The following is a 16215-nucleotide window of genomic DNA, read 5'->3' as shown; positions in this document are numbered from 1 at the left end:
ACTTCACTTTCACGTTTCACTTTCATGCACTGGAGAAGGAAATGGTAACCCACTCCAATATTCTTTCCTGGAGAATCCCAGGGACGGAGTAGCCTGGTGGGCTGCTGTCTATGGGGTCACACAGAGTCGAACACGACTGAAGTGACTTAGCAGCAGCAGCAGCTGCACTTTAGTCAGTGCTGAAAGGACAAGACAGGTGAGAGAGGCAGCAATGGTTATTTGATAAGCTATTTAACTAAGATGAATTTGAACAAGAGTCAGGTGAAACTTGCTGAGAACATTTATTGCTGCCAGTTGAGATTAATGCAGTGTGGAACATCTTTGCCAAGAGGAGCACCACCTCATCCTTGTGGCTTTAGGCCTTTGACACAGGCTGTCACAGGCAGACTGGTGGGATGCCACGGCCCCTTTCTCTGGGATGTCTCTCTGTGGTGGCACCTGCTCCCCAGTGACTAGCTTTGCTGTGCAGTTTGAAGCCGCTTCATTTTTGTTTTTTGCCTTCGAGCAGTTCTCAGTTTTTTAGTTTTTAAGAAACTATCCTCCAACTGGTATAGAAAATCTTCAATTCGTCCAACCTGGAAGAAATAAACAGATACAACAGTGTTTGTTGTTTCCGCAGGTTTTGTGTATACAGGAAAATGGTGAGGAATTTAAAAGTACACGGCACATACAGGCCCAAGATTGGAACAGAAGTGGCAGTGACAGATACAATTAAACATAAAAGTCCCCTTTTGATTTCCATTTCAGCATCCTTTGTTTTAGGAACATGAAGAAGACATGCAGGAATTTACCACCAGGTCCTATATGCTGGAGAATGGAACTTGGGAGTATCATTACCTGCTGTCTTTAATGGTCAGTGAAACCAGGGATTTCAGAAAGAAATAACTGGTAAAAGTTATCTAGAAGAAGAATGAAACAAAATCTACACCCCTCAAAACCAGTGATTCTACATTAATTAGTATACCCCTTAGGCCACTTGTCTGATAGCTCAGTTAGTAAAGAATCTGCCTGCAACACAAGATACCCTGGTTCAATTCCTGGGTCAGGAAGATCTCTTCAAGAAGGAATAGGCTACCCACTCCAGTATTCTTGGGCTTCCCATGTGGCTCAGCTGGTAAAGAATCTGCCTGCAATGCGGGAGACCTGGGTTCAATCCCTGGATTGGGAAGGTCCCCTGCAGATGGGAAAGGGTACCCACTCCAGTATTTTGGCCTGGAGAATTCCATGGACTGTATAGTAGTGGGGTAGCAGAGAGTCGGACACGACTAAGCGACTTTCACTTCACTTAGGCCACTTGGGAGAAAAATGAATTTTCCATATTGTTTTAGTAGGAGCCATTTCTCTTTTAAATAAAAAGGAAAAGTTAAAAAAAAAGATAATATATAAAAGTAGTGCTTAAAAATAAATTATTAGTCTTTCTTCCAAACAAACTTAAAATTATTCAATGACAGTTGAATGCATTGTGCTGTTTGTCAGAGTAAAACAGTTTACATATATGCTGAGTTGGGCTTTCACGATGAATAACAATTCATACTTAACCCTGATTCCCAGGACCTGCATATTCTATTAGCCTAAAGTCACTCACTGAAGAGCCTATTGTCATAAAGTTAGCTCAAAGCTAGAGCACTTACTCTTCAAGGTGCATGAACATATCATCTACTTAAGATAAAAGCACTTACAAGTTCAATTTTCCAATTTTGAGCTCTACTTTTAAATCACTTGATTTATCATTCGGAGTAATACCCAAAAGATAATTCAGGTTGTCAAAAAGAGAATAATACATAGTCGCATTCATCTATATGTTATAGTTAGGTCTTATATCACACAAGGTGATGCATACAATCCGTTGGTTTCCATAAGAAAATAACATAGCTTATTTATGTGAAAACAATTATTTTTGAAAACCTAAAATTACTTCAGGCAGATTTTTCCCAAAAGTTTGTGTAATTTATGATATCTGATTATTGCAGCAATACTCAAAATGATTTGACAGAATATTTTTTAATCTTGTCATGAAGTCAGTGCATGATTTTATGTATTCCATCCATGTATACTATCCAACTTATACCAAAATCATAGGTAAAAAATTAACATAGAGCATAATCAAAACAAACACGATAGATGGCACTTTACTGTTACTTTGGTAGTCGAGTTGGTGGCTCACTCAAGTTATTTGCACTGAAAATGTATCATCTGAATTGAAGCTCTTTACAATGATAATGATTGCAGTTAGCCCCAATACAATTAAAATTACAACCCCAATGCAACAAAAAACATGTCCTACAGAAAAATAATAGTTTTAAAATATCTGTTGGGTGGCTGCTATCTTTTTTGAAAATTGTGTTTATTAAGAGCAGTGTTGATTAACTGGGTTGCTTTTCATTAGAAAAGACAAAGAAGAAACACAAGATACGTTATTTGAATACAGAGTACCACTGAATTACCCTGGGAGGTCTAGGGTACAGACTCTATGCATGCTTCTCCTGGCCTAGGTGTTCGCCTCCTGCCTGGTCTGTCTACATGCTATCCTTTCAACCCATTATCCCAATAATATTGGAATGATCTTTTAAAAATGTGTATCTGATCACAGTTTGCCCTGCTTAAAATGCCTAAATGGATTCCCAAGTCCTTAACATGAGCTACATATCTCTGGGTGATCTGGTTACACTACACTCGTGTCTCTAATTCTGTCTCCTGTAATTCCATTTGCCTTAGCTCTGTGGTACATCTCTCAGTTTTCTAAGTACAACCATGCAGCATTCTATGCACTCTTGACTTTCCTAATGCTATGACCTCCGATGGAATATTCTCATTGGAATGCTTACATATCCTCTAGATTTCAGGTTCAATATCAGTGTCTCAAGGACATACTCCTTGATGACTCAAATCAGGTTGAGGTTCTCAGTAACATATTCCCTCAGCAGTCCATTCACTCTTTGCCTATTTTAATTCTTAACTGTTTATAATGATTTATATAGTATCCATCTTCCTGTCTGGCTTGCTGCATAAGGCAGGCAACTAGGTCCATGGTGTTCCTTATTCCCAATACCTAGGATATGGTAGACCTTCAGTAATTTTACTCTTTGATAATAGATCTGAAGACATCAGTGTGTTCAGAAACCGATGTATTTTTCCATACTCAAAGTGGTGACTGGTATGAAATATATCAGAAGGCTTTCTTTTCTCTTACAAATTAAATAAGAAAGAGGGACTTCCCTGGTAGCTCAGGTGGTAAAGAATCTGTGTGCAATGCAGGAGACCCTGGTTCAATTCCTGGGTTGGGAAAATCTTCTGGAGAAGGGATAAGCTACCCACTCCAGTATTCTTGGGCTTCCCTGGTGGCTCAGACTGTAAAGAATCTGCCTATAATGTGGGAGACCTGGGTTTGATCCCTGGGTTGGGAAGATTCCCTGTAGGAGGGCATGGCAACTCAGTCCAATATTTATGGGCTTCCCTGGTAGCTCAGTTGGTAAAGAATCCACCTGCAATGCTGGAGACATGGGTTTGATTCCTGGGTTGGGAAGATCATCTGGAGAAAGGAACACCTCTAGCATTCTGGCCCGGAGAATTCCATGGACAGAGGAGCCTGGCTGACTACAGTCCATGGGGTTGCACAGAGTCAGAGATGACTGAGAAACTTTCACAGATTAAATAATTGCTTTCATATGCCATCATTCTATTACCATTTGAGTTTAAGCATGGTAATAACAAGGTGTGGTCTCCATGCTTGAAATGGCCAAAAGTAGAAAGGGCACTGACTGCATAAGGATTCAGAAGTGTTGAATTCTGCTCTTGTCCTGGTTTATAATCCTCAATTACCCCAGAGAAGTCACTTGGCCTTTCTGACCTTCAGTTTTCAGAATGGTGGATCCAGCAGGTGGATCAGTTAAGGGTTAGCCTTTAGTGAAGAAAAAGGTTAGCCTAGATAATTTCCAAGTGAAAGTGAAGTTGCTCAGTTGTGTCCAACTCTTTGCAATCCCATGGACTGTAGCCAACTAGACTCCTCAGTCCATGGAATTTTCCAGGCAAAAGTACTTGAGTGGATAGCCATCTCTTTCTCCAGGGGATCTTCCTGACCCAGGGATTGGACCCAAGTCACTCTCATTGCAGGCAGATGCTTTATCATCTGAGCCACCAGGGAAGTGGATAATTTCCAAGGACACACTAAATAAAAAAATTTCATGACTTGTACTCACACCAGATTTAAGTTTGTCCAGTCTTAAGATGTGCCTTTACAGTTTTCAAATCAGAGGTTATTCTCTCAGAATATACCATTAGGTGAATGACACAACATGCAGTAAAGTAAGTCAATTTTAGCTTCTGTACTTACTGAAGTGTAGGAGAGCTGAAACATGTTTTTAGTAAAGCTGGTTCTTTATTTTCTTTTTTTAAGTCAAGGAAAGAAAAGTGCTGGTTTAAGAGAAAATAGATTTATATAACTAAGAAGAACAGATTGCAAATGATAGAAATTTCTATAAAGCCCTTAGGGAAATAAAACACAAATATGTAGGCATATAAGGAAGGAAACAAACCAGTTTTGGGAGCAGAGGCCTTATTAGACCTTCTTTTTGGGAGAGGATCCACTTGCTTAATTATATCAGATAGTGTCCTTGGTCATTCTGGGTCTAATCTTCCCATTTGCAAAATGGGCAGATAACATTCTCTTGTGTATCTGTGTGCCAATGCTGACGTGGCATTACTGAGATATGAACATCAGCCCAAATGAGCTTGTAGAGAATTTGGGATGCCAGATGACTGAAGGGAACTGAAGAATTCAGTCCAAGGGCAGATTCTCACCTATCATATGGTTATTAATCAAAATCCACATCAAAGAGTTAGGAAATTTTTATCAACTAGTATCTGAGGACTTTTAATTCTTATACACAAAAGTCTATCTGTCATGACTTAGTGTGGAGTCAAAAAGTTCAGGAAAAAGATGATTTTGAAACCGTAAAAGAGAAGATAGCCTGAGAAGCACAGGAGATGTCAAAGCTGAAATTCTAACAGTACAAAAACAAAGAATACCAATTAGGAAGAAATGTGGTGGTAACTAAACAGACCAGTATATATGACAGGAAGAGAGAGACCTGGTCTCGTATATATGCGAGAGACCTGGGTTCGATCCCTGGGTTGAGAAGATTCCTTGGAGAAGGAAATGGCAACCCACTCCAGTACTCTTGCCTTGAAAATCCTGTGGACGGAGGAGCTTGGTGCAGGCTACTGTCCGCGGGCTTGCAAAGAGTTGGGCACGACTGAGCAACTTCACTTCACTTCACTATGACAGGAAAATTTCCGGTCAGCTCAGATCTCAGAGGAAATAACTCTTGTTCTTTCATGCAAATATTTATTGAACATCTACTATGTATTTGGGAAGCTGCTGTGGCTCAGAGGGTAAAGCATCTGCCTGCAATGCAGGAGACCTGGGTTCTATCCCTGGGTCAGGAAGATCCCCTGGAGAAGGAAATGGCAACCCACTCCAGTACTCTTGCCTGGAAAATCTCATGGACAAAGAAGCCTGGTAGACTACAGTCCATGGAATCGCAAAGAGTCGGACACAACTGAGCGACTTCACTTTTCACTTTCACTATGTATTTGGTATTTTACTAAGGTAATAAGCAAAAATATCAGGATGCTTGTTTTTGAGGAGTTCATATTCATATAGGAAAGACAGTTAATGAAAAAATGACTGCAACAAAGCATAAATGTTTATCCAAGAATTATGTACAAAAATGTTCTGTTAGCAAAAATGTCAGAACAGTGAATTCTATCTGAAGGAAACGTGGAGGAGTATGGGAGGTGATAGGAGATGGGTCTTTGTCAGGACAAGAAACTCATTCCAGACAGAGGGAATGGCGTTCATAAAAGGAAGTTGCGAAAGAATATGGGATATTTGATAGGGGTGAGTCACATAGCCTAGATGTGGGCATGAGGGGACTGGGAGTAGAGATATACATAGCAGGAAACAGATTGGGGTCAGCTTATAAAAAGTTGAAAAATATTTAGCTACATGGTTAGAAAGATAAATGTGGTGCTATTGTATGGGGTGGAATGCAGCTAGGGAGACTAGAAGCAGGTGGATCAATTAGGGCCCAGTGCAATAAGATACGAAAAATACTATGGGGGCCTGCATCAAGAGTTTAAGAGACATTTGGGAAATAAGAAGTGTAGTCTTGATGAAAAATTCTATGTTGGGGTTAGAAGGCAGGCAGAATTAGTAATAAGTGTGAAGTTTCTCATTTGAGACAATAATGGTATCTTAATGAGGTAAAGAATAAAATTCAATGAATAGTTTTAGGGGAAAAGAATGAGTTTGATTAGCGACAAATGTAAGAGGTAGAAAAAGGCCACATAATCAGAAATGTGTTTAAAAAAATGGACCTGTAATAATAGCCTAATACTAGGCTAAAAGCCAGAATGATGCAAAACTCCTAATTGAAAAGAAAAAACAGTCCACTATTTTGTGGTCTACTGTGTGAAAAGCATTCTAGCAGTTAAAAAGTCATAAGAAAAAGAAACAAAAAGTGATGCTTTCGGTTATTGAGAACAAAAAAGTGGTTATGGTAGAGAGAGAGCTTGCTGGGGCAAAGTCAGATATATCTGGGTTGGAATCCCAGCTCCAGCATGTTCTTGGTGTGTGACTTTTGGGCAAACTTATTTAATTTCTTGGAACCCAAGTTTCTTCATCTGTCAGTGGCTTCACAGGGTCCTAATGAAATTAAACAGTTTATGTGAAATATTGCATAGCTCTGAATATTTATTATTTACTAGTAGTATTAATACTTGAATCTGGAAGTGTATCCCCATTAAATAGAAAAATAAATTTAAAAATACATATAAAAGTGAAATAAAATGAAAAGCCAAAGAACTTTACCAGTCCCTGTGTTTTTGACCTCCACTCTCTAAGGATGCTGCCTCAGTAACTGTGCCAAGTGTGGGTGTTCGATATGCTTTCAAGTCTTGTGATTAAGTCTCAAAATTCAACTATGTAAAGGGTAGAATTAGGAGGGGACAGAGAAAGGGGTATGAAGGTATGAGTTTCTGATAGTGTATATTGGCTGCAAGTTCAAAAAAGTTCAACTGTATTCCCTGGTTAACCAAAACTGATCTGATTATAAACTACAATGTTTAAAATGTGTCTCAATGGGAGTAATAGTTCTCTCCCTTTTCTGGCCGTGTCCTGTCTCATCTGGGCTGTGATGTTTGGTGCTGGGTATGTCCAGGTTTTAACTCCAAACTTTATGAAGAAAAGTTGGAGGACCTGGAGATGTTTACTGGGGAAAGAGAAAACATAACAGGAATCTGCGGTATCTTTAGGTGATATGTGAAGGGGAGATGAATTTGTTGTGTTAGCTTACATATTTGAAAGAGAGTACCATTTAGAATTACAATATGGGTTTGAGTCTCATTGCTTTCACTGGTGATGTAACTTAACTACTGAAATTTAATTTTCTCTTCTCTAGTGTAAATCATGAATTAATTATAATCAGACTTTATTTACAGGGTTTTAGTGAGGATTAAATGGCTTGATGTTTGTGGAAAGCTCTTCATAAACGTCTAAGTCCTCCACAAGGATTATAACAGCACATTGTCTAGTGTCTGGTGGTTTCATATCAGGGTCTCAATAAATATTTGTTGAACTGGTAAACAGCTGAATGAGTACTTCAGTGAGTAAAAAAATAGATATTATATTGATATTTTCACAACTGTGTAAAAGTGGAAGGTGTTTTGGGATAAGGTATGGTGACCCTCATCACCAGACACTGGAAATCAAACACTAGATGACATTTTTGGCAAGTGAATTATTCAGGTCATGTGTGACCGGGGGTTGGATTAAATAAACTTTAAAGTACTACTTTAATGATGTTATTTTTGCCTGGATTCACTGTACAGAAATGTGCTCAGTGGAAGCAGAATACATTGCCATTTGCATTGTACCACACTGAAAGAGCACTATGGAAGTAAGAGGGAGCCAACCATTTCTGCTGTATTAGTATTGCATGTAATGCAAGATATCGAACTGGTTGATATAAACATCCATAGATATTAGGGTTCTCAGTACTTCATTATATTTCACTTACAAAAGCATATCCATAAGACCTATAACTTCTCCAGATATATCAACATTTTATCTTGCATCCAAAGGACTCCTATTATGGATTAGCTTAAGTGTAGTTTATAGTATACTTTATTTCTTTCTCACTCTATAACTGGATCAGATTATTCAATCATCAGATTATTCTTCTTCTCAGTTAATGATTTTTTTATCATATCAAAATTTAAGATTATTCTACTAGTTCTAGGATAAAATGCAATATTTTTACAGATTAAAATGTTCTCCCTCACAAAGCCACTTCAGAGTAACTTTCAGTACGGGCATAATAAAAAGTACTTGGATATTTTCTCTGATAATCTTTTACTGTAAAATTGGTTTGTATCTTATGTGTAGGGGGCAAGTGTGGGGATAGCCTGAAGTCAGGAGAGCTTCTATGCACTTGAGAGTTTTCTTGTGAAGGAGGGTTGCTGCTGCCTCACTATGATTTGTGGGGCTGACTATGGTTTCATTTGCACAGAGATCCAACCTATTTTTATTTGGTAATTGAAGGCCTGTAAGCCAGAGGCAGAAGCAATAGTACCACTTTCCATGTCTTATGTAATGGCTAGCCATGAGACCAGAGGCATTGCTGGGGAAGAAGCTGAGATTTAGGGCGTAGAGAGTTAGGAATGGGGACAAACTAAGGAAAAAAATGTCAAGAAGCTCAAAATGAGCGAAGCTGGTGAGAGATGGTAACAGAAAGGGACACACAGCCTCGGCCTAATACAGCTTTGAAAGGGGAGTCATTCAGATGTGATAGAGGGAATAGAGAATCACTCTGAAGATCTGGGTGTCCCTTTCCCTCCCAAAGTCATTTAAAATCAAATACTACTGTAATGAGTTGAATTTCATTCCCTCAAAATTCCTGTGTTAGGGTCTTAAGCCCCAGTACTTCAGGATGTACCTTTATTTGGAGACAGGGTTTTTATAGAGATCATCGAGTTGAAATGAGGTCTTTGGGATAGGCCTTAACTAAAATGACTGGTGTCCTTATAAAAATGGGATATTTGGAGACAGTCCCTCACACAAGGAGATTAACTTGTGAAGATGAAGACAGTGGATGGGGTGATGCTCCTACAGCCAAGGTGTGGTAACCACCAAGGTTAAGCAAACCACCAGAAACAAGGGGAGAGGCATAAACTGGTTCTTCCTCACAGCCCTCAGAAGGTACCAACCCTGACGAAACTTTGAATTTGGACTCCCAGCCTCCAGAACTGTGGATAAACTTCTGTTGTTCAAGTCACTCAGTTTGTGATACTTTGTTATAGCAGTCTTGGCAAATTAATGCAACTATAGAGCAATGGCTGCGCTTTGCTGGAGCAGCCGTGAAAAGATACCCCACGCCCAAGGTAAGAGAAACCCAAGTAAGACGGTAGGTATTGCAAGAGGGCATCAGAGAGCAAACACGCTGAAACCATAATCACAGAAAACTAGTCAATCTAATCACACTAGGACCACAGCCTTGTCTAACTCAATGAAACTAAGCCATGCCCGTGGGGCAACCCAAGACGGGCGGGTCATGGTGGAGAGATTTGACAGAATGTGGTCCACTGGAGAAGGGAATGCCAAACCACTTCAGTATTCTTGCCTTGAGAACCCCATGAACAGTATGAAAAGGCAAAATGATAGGATACTGAAAGAGGAACTCCCCAGGTCAGTAGGTGCCCAATATGCTACTGGACATCAGTGGAGAAATAACTCCAGAAAGAATGAAGGGATGGAGCCAAAGCAAAAAGAATACCCAGCTGTGGATGTGACTGGTGATAGAAGCAAGGTCCGATGCTGTAAAGAGCAATATTGCATAGGAACCTGGAATGTCAGGTCCATGAATCAAGGCAAATTGGAAGTGGTCAAACAAGAGATGGCAAGAGTGAATGTCGACATTCTAGGAATCAGCGAACTGAAATGGACTGGAATGGGTGAATTTAACTCAGATGACCATTATATCTACTACTGCGGGCAGGAATCCCTCAGAAGAAATGGAGTGGCCATCATGGTCAACAAAAGAGTCCAAAATGCAGTACTTGGATGCAATCTCAAAAATGACAGAATGATCTCTGTTTGTTTGCAAGGCAAACCATTCAATATCACAGTAATCCAAGTCTATGCCCCAACCAGTAACACTGAAGAAGCTGAAGTTGAAGGGTTCTATGAAGACCTACAAGACCTTTTAGAACTTACACCCCAAAAAGATGTCCTTTTCATTATACGGGACTGGAATGCAAAAGTAGGAAGTCAAGAAACACCTGGAATAACAGGCAAATTTGGCCTTGGAATACGGAATGAAGCAGGGCAAAGACTAATAGAATTTTGCCAAGAAAATGCACTGGTCATAACAAACAGTCTCTTCGAACAACACAAGAGAAGACTCTACACATGGATATCACCAGATGGTCAACACCGAAATCAGGTTGATTATATTCCTTGCAGTCAAAAATGGAGAAGTTCTATACAGTCAGCAAAAACAAGACCAGGAGCTGAATGTGGCTCAGACCATGAACTCCTTATTGCCAAATTCAGACTTAAATTGAAGAAAGTAGGGAAAACTGCTAGACCATTCAGGTATGACCTAAATCAAATCCCTTATGATTATACAGTGGAAGTGAGAAATAGATTTAAGGGCCTAGATCTGATAGATAGAGTGCCTGATGAACTATGGAATGAGGTTCATGACATTGTACAGGAGACAGGGATCAAGACCATTCCCATAGAAAAGAAATGCAAAAAAGCAAAATGGCTGTCTGGGGAGGCCTTACAAATAGCTGTGAAAAGAAGAGAAGCGAAAAGCAAAGGAGAAAAGGAAAGATATAAACATCTGAATGCAGAGTTCCAAAGAATAGCAAGAAGAGATAAGAAAGCCTTCCTCAGCGATCAATGCAAAGAAATAGAGGAAAACAACAGAATGGGAAAGACTAGGGATCTCTTCAAGAAAATCAGAGATACCAAAGGAACATTTCATGCAAAGATGAAGGACAGTCCTCAATAAAGGACAGAAATGGTATGGACCTAACAGAAGCAGAAGATATTAAGAAGAGATGGCAAGAATACACAGAAGAACTGTACAAAAAAGATCTTCACGACCCAGATAATCACGATGGTGTGATCACTCACCTAGAGCCAGACATCCTGGAACATGAATTCAAGTGGGCCTTAGAAAGCATCACTACGAATAAAGCTAAGTAGAGGTGATGGAATTCCAGTTGAGCTATTCCAAATCCTGAAAGATGATGCTGTGAAAGTGCTGCACTCAATATGCCAGCAAATTTGGAAAATTCAGCAGTGGCCACAGGACTGGAAAAGGTCAGTTTTCATTCCAATCTCAAAGAAAGGCAATGCCAAAGAATGCTCAAACTACCGCACAATTGCACTCATCTCACACGCTAGTAAAGTAATGCTCAAAATTCTCCAAGCCAGGCTTCAGCAATATGTGAACTGTGAACTTCCTGATGTTCAAGCTGGTTTTAGAAAAGGCAGAGGAACCGGAGATCAAATTGCCAACACCCGCTGGATCATAGAAAAAGCAAGAGAGTTCCAGAAAAACATCTATTTCTGCTTTATTGACTATGCCAAAGCCTTTGACTGTGTGGATCACTATAAACTGTGGAAAATTCTGAAAGTGATGGGAATACCAGACCACCTGACCTGTCTCCAGAGAAATCTGTATGCAGGTAAAGAAGCAACAGTTAGAACTGGACATGGAACAACAGACTGGTTCCAAATAGGAAAAGGAGTACGTCAAGGCTGTGTATTGTCATCCTGTTTATTTAACTTCTATGCAGAGTACATCATGAGAAACGCTGGACTGGAAGAAACACAAGCTGGACTCAAGATTGCCAGGAGAAATATCAATAACCTCAGATATGCAGATGACACCACCCTTATGGCAGAAAGTGAAGAGGAACTCAAAAGCCTCTCGATGAAGATGAAAGAAGAGAGTGAAAAAGTTGGCTTAAAGCTCAACATTCAGAAAACGAAGATCATGGCATCCGGTCCCAGCACTTCATGGCAAATAGATGGGGAAACAGTGGAAACAGTGTCAGACTTTATTTTTCTGGGCTCCAAAATCACTGCAGATGGTGACTGCAGCCATGAAATTAAAAGACGCTTGCTCCTTGGAAGGAAAGTTATGATCAACCTAGATAGCATATTCAAAAGCAGAGACATCACTTTGCCAACAAAGGTTCGTCTAGTCAAGGCTATGGTTTTTCCTGTGGTCATGTATGGATGTGAGAGTTGGACTGTGAAGAAGGCTGAGCGCTGAAGAATTGATGCTTTCGAACTGTGGTGTTGGAGAAGACTCTTGAGAATCCCTTGGACTGCCAGGAGATCCAACCAGTCCATTCTGAAGGAGATCAGCCCTGGGATTTCTTTGGAAGGAATGATGCTAAAGCTGAAACTCCAGTACTTTGGCCACCTCATGCAAAGAGTTGACTCATTGGAAAAGACTCTGATGCTGGGAGGGATTGAGGGCAGGAGGAGAAGGGGACGCCAGAGGATGAGATGGCTGGATGGCATCACTGTCTCGATGGACGTGAGTCTGGGTGAACTCTGGGAGTTGGTGATGGACAGGGAGGCCTGGCGTGCTGCGATTCATGGGGTCGCACAGAGTAGGACACGACTGACTGACTGATCCGATCTGATAGACAATCCCTGATTTATGATGCGTCAACATAATTTGTTGACATAATTTTTCGACTTCTTAGTGATGCAGAAATGATATACATTCACTGGAAACCATACTTTGACTTTTGGATTTTGATCTTTTCCTGGGCTAGGATTATAGGGTCTGATACTCTTGGAGTGCTGGGTGGTAGCAGTGAGTCGAACCTCTCTGTGAGTCATAGGATCCTGAGGATCAACACTGAGATGTTTATTTACTTTTTAGGCTACACTACTGTGCAGCATGTGGGATCTTATTTCTCTGCCCAGGGGTGGAACCTATGGCTCTTAGATTGGGAACATGGAGTCTTAACTACTGGACTACCAGGGGAAGTCCCTAACCCATACACTTAGAATTCTCCTGCCCCCAGACAGTCATTCTAATGGTCACTCTCAGTATAGTATTCAATGAATTACAGGAGCTGTTCAACACATTTTAAATAGGCTTTGTGTTAGATGATCCTGCTCAACTGGAAGCTGATGTAAATGTTCTGAGCACATTTAAGGTAGACCTGGCTAAGCTGTGATGTCCAGAAGTTAGGTGTATTAAGTAATTTCCAACTGATGGTATTTTCAGCTTATGTTGGGTTTATAGAGATGTAACCTTATTGTAAGTTGAAGATGTATGTACTAAGCCATAAAGCTCAATTAGGTTCCGATTTTCTCCTCAAACATGACTTTGCTGATCTCTGCCTTTCACTTTCCTGCTGGTTTATGTTGCCTGCTTTGTTGGTGCCCCCTGCACATGCTTAGCATGTACCTTGGGAAACAGTGTGGGTTTTTGTCGAGTAATAGCAGTGAGAGGAACGTGATCTCAAACATAAATGCATGGGTAAATTACAGGAAGAAGGAAGACACTGTGCTTGAAATAGGATTTCCTATCAGCCGTGTCCAACTCTGTGCGACCCCATAGACTGCAGCCCACCAGGCTCCCCGATCCCTGGGATTCTCCAGGCAAGAACACTGGAGTGGGTTGCCATTTCCCTCTCCAATGCATGAAAGTGAAAAGTGAAAGTGAAGACGCTCAGTTGTGTTCAACTCCTAGGGACCCCATGGACTGCAGGCTACCAGGCTCCTCCGTCCATGGGATTTTCCAGGCAAGAGTGCTGGAGTGGGCTGCCATTGCCTTCTCTGATTGGATTTCATGTAGTCTGGATTAAGGAGAGACAATTAAATATGTTTATAGGGGTTTGTATATGTTCATGCTTCAGGGATTTGGTGCTCAAAGGATTTTTTTTTAAATAAAGCTTTTAAAGAAGCCTTGTAAGAAGACAAAAAATAGATAAAATAATAATTGAATCTTTGGGAATAAATATCATGTTTCTACAACTGTAGTGGTGGTTATAGAAGGAGGATGTATTTCCAGCAATTTGCAATGTGGATCAAAATCCTCTTGGCAAAACAGCCATTTAATCCACCACAGCGGATTTCATAACATTAGTTTTCTTGCTGTCTTCCAGTTTAGTTTCCAGACCAAATGCTTTTAAATATTTATCATCCAAAATGGTTTGAATTTTAATTCTTATTAGAATGACAATTGTTTTCAAAGAGGCTTGAAATTAATTTCTAAAATAAACTTTAATTTCTGAAACAAAGTTGTTTCTGCTGTTCATAATACAGCAGTTTCCTTTAGCTTTTGGCTAGCATTCAAACAAATAGCCTCATATTTCTCCATTTTAATTTAGTGAATTCTGTATGTTGGTATGATAGTCATAAAAGTACAATGTGGAAATGTAAGGCATTAGATGCCTGTGATATATTACAAAATATGCAAAAAAACTTCTGTTAAACTATATTACCAATTTCTAATTGAAAATCCCCATAATAATAGCACTTGTAAAACAAATTTAGTGTAGAGTTAGAGTACAGTTATGAAATCTTGCTATCACTTTGTTCTTAATGTATCATGGCTTTTTAAAAATTTATTTTCAACGCTTAATGGCATAATTTATCTGAAAGTTGGAGTACATATATTTTAAGCTTTTTCTTTTGAGATAATTGTGGATTCACATGCAGCAGTAAGAAGTAATACAGGAAGAATCTGTGTATTCTTTATGCAGTTTGTCCCCACGGTAACATCTTATAAAACTTTGGTAGAATATTACAGCTAGGATGTTGACACTGATATAGTCAAGATACAGAGCAGTTCCATCACTACAGGATCTCTTGTGCGGCTCTTTTATAGCCACACCCACTTTCCTCCTGCCCCACCTCCTTAACCCTTGGCAACCACTAATTTGTTGTCCATTTCTATAATTTTTTCAGTTTAAAAAGGTATTATATATACACACATACTTAAGATATATACATAGTTGAATATATTGTTGCTATAATTATTGCATATCTTTTCTTATATGCTGTCCACTTTATCCATTGGAGCCCTTAGCATATTAATCATTTTTGTGTTAAATTTCTAGTCTGACAATTACAACATCTCTGCCATATCTGCTTCTGATGATTGCTTTGTCTCTTCAAGTTGTGTTTTTCACCTTTTGGTTTGTCTTGTAATTATTTTCTTGATAGCTGGACATGAGGTACTGGGTAAAAGGAACTGCTATAAACAGACCTTTAGTAGTGTGAGGAATCAAGATTGCCCGGAGAAATATCAATAACCTCAGATATGCAGATGACACCACCCTTATGGCAGAAAGTGAAGAGGAACTAAAAAGCCTCTTGATGAAAGTGAAAGTGGAGAGTGAAAAAGTTGGCTTAAAGCTCAACATTCAGAAAACGAAGATCATGGCATCTGGTCTCATCACTTCATGGGAAATAGATGGGAAACAGTGGAAACAGTGTCAGACTTAATTTTTTTGGGCTCCAAAATCACTGCAGATGGTGATTGCAGCCATGAAATTAAAAGATGCTTACTCCTTGGAAGAAAAGTTATGACCAACCTAGATAGCATATTGAAAAGCAGAGACATTACTTTGCTAACAAAGGTCCGTCTAGTCAAGGCTATGGTTTTTCCAGTGGCCATGTATGGATGCGAGAGTTGGACTGTGAAGAAAGCTGAGCACCAAAGAATTGATGCTTTTGAACTGTGGTGTTGGAGAAGACTCTTGAGAGTCCCTTGGACTGTAAGGAGATCCAACCAGTCCATTCTGAAGGAGACCAGCCCTGGGATTTCTTTGGAAGGAATGATGCTAAAGCTGAAACTCCAGTGCTTTGGCCACCTCACACAAAGAGTTGACTCATTGGAAAAGACTCTGATGCTGGGAGGGATTGAGGGCAGGAGGAGAAGGGGACGACAGAGGAGGAGATGGCTGGATGGCATCACTGACTCGATGGATGTGAGTCTGAGTGAACTCCGGGAGTTGGTGATGGACAGGGAGGCCTGGCATGCTGCGATTCATGGGGTTGCAAAGAGTCGGACTCAACTGAGTGACTGACTGAACTGAACTGAACTGAATGTGAGGAGAAGGCTTCCTTTGTGGCTCAGTTGGTAAAGAATTCACCTGTGATGC

At 40.0% G+C, this 16215-nt stretch overlaps 1 protein-coding gene across 3 annotated transcripts in view; it reads right to left on the bottom strand.

Moving 5' to 3' along the window:
• Window positions 1–262: 262 nt before the first annotated feature.
• SPATA16 (spermatogenesis associated 16) overlaps window positions 263–16215 on the bottom strand; it is a 275661-nt gene continuing 259708 nt past the window's right edge. For 2 of the 3 annotated variants that reach the window (XM_061415522.1, XM_061415531.1), the window contains exon 11: window positions 263–575. In XM_061415522.1, coding sequence (XP_061271506.1) covers window positions 453–575 — 123 coding nt within the window. In that variant the 3' untranslated portion in view covers window positions 263–452. The remainder of the gene's footprint in view (window positions 576–16215) is intronic. The other variant, XM_061415539.1, reaches the window with a different exon arrangement.

This window comes from Bos javanicus, chromosome 1, assembly GCF_032452875.1.
Source record: "Bos javanicus breed banteng chromosome 1, ARS-OSU_banteng_1.0, whole genome shotgun sequence".
In the NCBI taxonomy this organism is placed as follows: Eukaryota; Metazoa; Chordata; class Mammalia; order Artiodactyla; family Bovidae; genus Bos; species Bos javanicus.
The sequence above is the reverse complement of the archived record's forward strand: the minus strand, read 5'-3'. Positions and strand labels throughout refer to the sequence as shown.